This window comes from Triticum dicoccoides, chromosome 5A (genome assembly GCF_002162155.2).
Source record: "Triticum dicoccoides isolate Atlit2015 ecotype Zavitan chromosome 5A, WEW_v2.0, whole genome shotgun sequence".
NCBI lineage: Eukaryota > Viridiplantae > Streptophyta > Magnoliopsida > Poales > Poaceae > Triticum > Triticum dicoccoides.
The window spans coordinates 316,253,036-316,259,864 of record NC_041388.1 but is presented as its reverse complement, the minus strand read 5'-3'; the positions used below and the strand labels follow the sequence as shown (position 1 = coordinate 316,259,864).

General features: G+C 42.2%; 1 protein-coding gene across 1 annotated transcript; it reads left to right on the top strand.

Moving 5' to 3' along the window:
* Window positions 1-230: 230 nt before the first annotated feature.
* Window positions 231-1,036, top strand: LOC119301216 (dirigent protein 2-like). The gene has a single exon (XM_037578150.1). The coding sequence runs from the start codon at window positions 276-278 to the stop codon at window positions 771-773; it is 498 nt and encodes a 165-aa protein (XP_037434047.1). The 5' UTR covers window positions 231-275; the 3' UTR covers window positions 774-1,036.
* The last annotated feature ends 5,793 nt before the right edge of the window (window positions 1,037-6,829 follow it).

The following is a 6,829-nucleotide window of genomic DNA, read 5'->3' as shown; positions in this document are numbered from 1 at the left end:
TTCTTGAGAGGCACCAACCAATTTTTTGTTCTACATTTAAGCGTAAATAATCGAATGCGACAATTAAAACCTGACGTGCACAGCGCAATTGGATCGACAAATAATACGCCTCATGTCCATTATCAAGGACCAACCAAGGGACCATGGACCCGCAAATCTCCAGAACCACAGATGCAATCCTACTGTTTTTGTATATAAACAACAAACCCGAACGTGCTGCATCAGCAGTGATACGGACTAGCAAGCCCTGTTGTCTTCCACTACTCATCCCGGTCATGGCTTGCTTCAAGCTCAACCCCACGTCCGTCGCGCTCGCCGCAGCCGTCGCCGTCATCCTGGCGGTGGCGGCGCCGCGGCCGGCGGCCGGGGCGTCGGCGCACCTGCACGTGTACATGCACGACGTGATGGACGACAGCGCGATGATGGTGGTGCGCGGCCCGCGGGGCAACTTCGGCAACACGGTGGTGATGGACGACGTGCTGACGGAGGGCACGTCGTCGTCGTCGGCCGCCGTGGGGCGTGCGCAGGGGCAGTACGTCGTCGCCTCCTCCAAGGGCGGGTTCGAGCTGATGGTGACCATGAACGTGGTGCTCACGTCGGGGGCCTACGCGGGGAGCTCGGTGACGGTGATGGGCCGCGACGACACCGGCGTGGCGGTGCGCGAGCTGGCCGTGGTCGGCGGCACGGGGCAGTTCCGGATGGCGAAGGGCTACGTGCTGTGGAAGACCGTCCGCCCCGACCTGCTGGAGCTCGACATCTACGTCAACCCATGAGCCACTGCCCACTCGGCCGATTCAACGTGCATGCGTCGGTGACCTCTGGCAACATTGCGTAAGTGTTGCACGTGGTCGTTCAAAATAAAAATGAGTGTTGCACCTTGTGTTACAAAGGCGCTACGTGGATGTTTGTGATATTGTTTTCCGTGTTTCTTTTATCTTGTCATTCTTTTTGTTGGTCTACTAAGTGCAACGGATTATGAGCACCTGTCATATGTGGATGCTGCTTGTGTTTGAATCAAATAAATATTTTGCAACTATACAATAATGATCAAACAAATAAATCATCGCTATTTTGAATTTTAATTCTCATATAATTACTCTAATTCATGTTTCATCCAATCAAATCTCATTTACTTCTATAAAGGATGGTGAGTACCCGCCTCCTTGGGGCTTTGCCGCGCTAGAGTGACATCCGCATTGTCCGTTTCACACGCACGTGGCGCCGATGTCTCCTAGGCATGCTTCGTGCCATCTCCGTGGCTGCCCCGCCCTCGGCCGGTTTTCCTCGGGGATCCACAACTCGGTGACTTATTTCTATTCCTTCGGGTGGGTCGTGGGCGTGCCCGGGCCCACCTTCCTGTGGGGTTATCGTCGTGTTAGTGGGCGCCATATTGCGCGCTAAGCCGCCCGTGACAGGTGAGCCTGGGCCAGGTTGTCAGCGTCGTTCGCCCCTACGGGGCTGCGTCACTCGCATACGCCCGACTCGGGGTGAGTGTCGTTCACCTCCCTCCAACACAATAAAGCAAAAGCGGGACATATAGTGTTTTACTCCCTCAATTTCTTTTCAGTTTGCATATAAGATTTGGTCAAAAGTCAAACTTTGTAAAGTTTGACTAGCTTTGTAGGAAAAGATATCAATATTTATACTATGAAATCAATATTATTAGATAGATGATAAAATTAATTTTCATAACATATAACTTTTGTATTGTAGATGTTGATATTTTTTGTGGGGGCAGACTTCACCTTCATATAACATAACCGTAGAAAGCTTTGCAACATGACTGATGTTACTGAAAAACTGTAAAACTTTCGTGCAATAAAGAGGAAGCTTTCAATGCCACATCGAAATTTTGGGGGAGAGAATACGTACGCCATGACCGATTGGAGAACTAGATTGAGCGAAGCGATGCTCTGACTTTCTTGCAAAAAAAACGGTGCTCTGACAATCTGATCACATTTGATCGAACGGCAGCGAGCAAGGCCGATTCCCCGAGTGAATCAGCCGGCGGGACTCCTTTTTATCGAGCTCGAAAAAGCAATAAGTGTTTTCCTAATTTTTTTTATAAAGTTGGTCAAACTTTATAAAGTTTGATTTTGACCAAATCTTATATGCAAACTAAGAAGAAACAGAGGGAGTGTCTCCTTGGAGAATCTGAACCTTAGGAAAATATGTGCCCTTATTACCATCGTCCCAAGACACCTACTTAGAGCCCCTACCAAGGGATTTGCCAGATTTAGCTCTGACAGTGATGGCCCATGCAGGTCCTACTAGGTGATCGTCGTGGTTTGATGGAAATTCGAATCAACGCTTAGATCGGCTCCGGCGCAATCTTCACACCGGGGCAAATGTTCGCCTTCGTCGGCATCACCCTTGTCGTCAGTCCGACTAGCCACGTTGGCCAGGTCAAATCCTTTGCTCCAGGCCTGATCGTAAGATACAACGACATGTCATGTTGTGGTTCAATATGTATGCAATTGTGGAGTAAAAAAGAGGAAAGCCAAAAATTTTGGACACCAATTCTACATCATCCATTAGAGCAACAACAGCCATGGTGCCCAAAAACCTCCCTCCTGCCCTATAATCGTTTTAGGGCATCAAATTTTACATCTATTGGAGATGCTCTTATGAACAGTTGCTTAAGAGTCTGCCTCCCCTCCCCCCTCATACCCGTCACCGATCCTGCCTTGATGTTGTATGAATTGATCCCAAATGGCACATCCTGGTTTGCCAAGCTTTGCCTTATAATATGGTCCAGAATTCCCTAGGATGAATAATGCCAGGCTGCCAATACTATTATAGATCTGCGGAATATTTCAGGTTTATTCAGGATGTTGTGCATTTATTTTTTCCAATAGAACATTGCAGGTTTATTAGTTTCGTTTTCTTTTGGAGATAAATTAACAGGGCACTCTTTGGCAATAAATACTACTCCCTCCGTCCCATAATATAAGACGTTTTTGCAAGCTAACCTGTTTTCCTAAGAAATAAAGGGAAAAGAAAAAAGAGGAACAGTCCAGCCTTGGTCAGTTGGGCACACTGTATTCAGCAACAGGTGAGGAAAATGCAAACCCTTTTTTTCACAAACCATAAGGTGAAGAGAGCCTACAAATATTTCACTTCAACCTGAAGTGAAACCCATTGCACGTCGTATGCAGGTTGAAGTGAAATTTCTTCAGAAATCAGAAACTGTCATGTTCCTATACCTGTTTAGCATCATCGTATCTTACCTGATGAGCCTTCCTCGTATGTCGGGAAGCAAATTAAGAGAAGCTTCTATTTATCTAGTGCCAACATGGTCCGGGGGACTGTCCAAGAACAGCCCCTTGTTTCTGTCCAGTTGCCGATTGATCTTCGAGACCCGCAAAATCTGTGAAATAAAATGATATTTTAAAGATGAGACTTCTTTTAAAAATGAGAACAAAAATAGCTTCCTTTATATACAGTATAAATACAACAACTTTGAGTTCATCTGTGAAATAAAACCACTCTTAAATAAATTGATGTAAGAAGACTAGAAAGTACGTACTAACATATTAAAAATCTATTAACATCGAAGTAAAAAAACGATATTTTATTCAGTTAGCATATGCTATTTTATCTTCAAATGTTTTCAAAAGTCACGTTTGAGTTACCAAAATTTCTAGGATTGACAATCCATAGCTCTTTTTTTTTTCTCGCTTTCTTTTTTTCATTCTTTTCTTGTGTTTGATATGCTGTTTTGCACTATTCTTTATCGAAATAAACCTAGCTAATATTTTTTGAACCAAATCATACAGCAAGCAGTAAAATAAACCAAACAAAAAAAATCCATATTTATTCCAGCATTACTTCTGGCTTTTCCTTACCCCAAGTTAGAAAATGATTTAAAGTAGTTATAGTTCACGAAAGGAGAGAGGAATATTCAGTGATTCCATCATTACCATGAGGGATCTTGCATCGGTCTGCACTTCCAAAGCAAAGTCCTATGTAACTTCATAATTCATACTACTGCTGCACTTTACAATCGAATATAGTATTACACTCAGCACCGGATACTGGTTGCTCGTTTTTTTAGGTGTGTTTCCTTGAGGAGTGCAGAACAATTCAACACTTCCAATTCCCTAAGGCCAATGACGCTGCTTGATGCAGCATTGTAATATTCAGTCCCAGTTGCCTTACGTTTCCAATATCAAACATGGATACCAGTGATACAGTTCGTAATATATTGGTATTATCAGTATCATATCACTGGTTGGAGCAACACTTGAAAGTAGGGGTATTCATGCACAGTGTGGATGGTTTGTTCCAAATCCAGTGACTGTAGCTGTGTTGCTTCAAAAGCTTCCAAACTTGGTTAGGAAATGAAGACCACCTTTCTCATTAAATGGCTGGCAGACCTCATTTGGTTAGGAAATAGCTCTTTCCTGATATCTTTTTGAAATAATTATATCTCTGTTCGCTGTGCCCGTTGAACACCCCTACATCAGATAGCCTTGAGCTGGTACTTGAAAAATATACATGTTTGAGGAACAGACTGAAAATTGCACATCTAAAGAAATATCAAGCATTTGTCCTGAAAATATTCCATGTGTTTGGTCGCACAACTTAAAATGTGTTCCTTTTGTAGTGTCGTCTCTTTTCGTCGAATTCTCGTAAGTATGTGCATCTTTGCTTTATAGAAGGAAATAGCAGCCACAGAAAGGCATCACAAGGAGCAATTGGCTCACATGACCCAACAAAACAAATAACAGGAGCAGGGAGCAACAGCTGCCTCTGCTTCGAGTGATACACGAAGCAATCTAACAAAAGAATTTCTGACATGGTAGTAGGGAACTACTTCCTCTGTTCCAAATTATAAGATGTTTTGGTAGGCTAAAATGGCCTAACAAAACGTCTTATAATTTGGGATGGAGGTAGTAGCCAATAGTCCTCATTGAGCTTTTGATGTTTGAGAAGTTCAAATCTAGGCCTGCGACAGTGTGGAACAGTTTTGTGCACCATCCTGTCTCCATCATTGTTCTTGCATGATTGCGAAATAACAAATTTTGCATAACATATTTTTATTGAATTACCATCTTACAGCGACATTATGTCGGAAAATGGAACACCGTAGAAGCTCCAAGCTTTAGGAAAAGACAAGCCAATTGCATTGGAAGAAATGACACTTTGCTCTTGGCAGCTTCTAGGAATAAAATCAGCACTGGAACAAGAAAAGCTGGCACTTTGTGGCGCCTTACATTCTTGGTAAAATCAGATGCACCAATGCTTCAACAGACTAAGGAACTGCAAGAGAAATTTCATCAGTTGAGGGGAGGCTTCTACAACCCAAAAGGCATGTCTGTTGTTACAGCATAAACCCTTTTGTGATCGTCTATAGGATCATAGCTAAATGGCTGTTCGTTCATAAGGGGAAACACAGGAACCCTGAGTTCAGATTCTTCTCCCAGAACTTGAACTCAGACCGGCATGGATTGGAAACTGAAGCGATCGAAGAGCGTGCCTAAGCTCAAGAACGGATCGCCTACGAGTCCGACTAAAGGTAATTCATTTGGTTGTCCACTTCCCTCTACTTTCCTTTAGTTTCTCCTCTCTTTGTTTTCTCTATGCAAATGAAACATATGTGGTGCAAAATGACTGAGATCAGAGATGATTCAGCTTGCCAAACCAGATAGCCATAGGATTTTTTTTTGCTTTTCTTTGTGCAATGCAAACTTGATACCGAAGCGATACACGGAAACCAAGGAAATGTTTTTGGGCACAATCAGGGAGGTCAAAGAAAGTTTTCTTGGCCTTGAAAAACAAAGCAAGTTCTTTGTCTGGAGATCCCAAGGCAGCTTAGCTGTGCAGAATTCTGGCACCAGAATTCATCGTTTCTCTAATCTCAACATTACAAAAACATGAGCTGTGCTGGTCCCTCCTGAAACTGAGATTTCTCATTACTAGTATTATTTTCTGGAGAAAGGTACTTTATAAAATTGGGGGAGTAACCGGCTCTGGTTTCCACGCTGGCAAATAGATCAAAATTGATATTTGATATGAATTGGGTGTGCTTTCTAAAATTGTTTAAATTTTGTTTATATTCTATGAACTCCATTTGAATTAGTGATTTTACAACCTTGCATTTCAATATGAGATTTTATATGAATATCTTTAGCAAATTACCTGTCGATTATTTCTGGTTACTGCAGCATCTGCATTATTTTCTGCCAACAATGCATCATCTTAATTATTGTACTAGTAGTTTCCAGATGCAATGCACCATGATATTCATGGACTCTACGTGCAGTGCTCTGCTGGTTTTACTTGAACCCTCCTGGTCAACATGTTATCTTCTCCCTGGTTTCTGACTTTCAAGAGTAGTTAGGTAGAATACACAAAATATCCTTGTTAAGGGCAGCATGTCAAAGATCTATTTAATCCCCTAGCAGATTCGAACATATGTCAGCATTTGACCAACAGGAGGAGTTTCAAATTATATTAGTGCATCCAACAAGGATCTAGTTAATCCTATAGACTCGAATGTAAGAAAATGTTAGCATTGGCAAAAAATAAGGAACCGGTAATTTTATAGTGCATCAAATAAAAATAATAAAAACACAAACAAAATTTCTCTGTTTCGGAGAGGTGAGAATGATTGCCGGTTGAAAATATTCGACGCTCCAAAACCACATGTCACAACCTCTTTGATTCGCATGAATTCGAAAAATGCAAGATACTTGCAGTATGCTCTCTTGATTTGCGTAGATTCAAAACCACAGAAATCAAAAGGAAAGTATGTTTGATACACCACATAAACAACAACAACAACAACATCAACAACAGAAAAACTTTTTTTTCAAGAAAAATG

Excerpts from the sequence above, each read along its gene's own strand:
- LOC119301216 (XM_037578150.1), top strand. The coding sequence starts at position 276 with ATGGCTTGCTTCAAGCTCAACCCCACGTCCGTCGCGCTCGCCGCAGCC.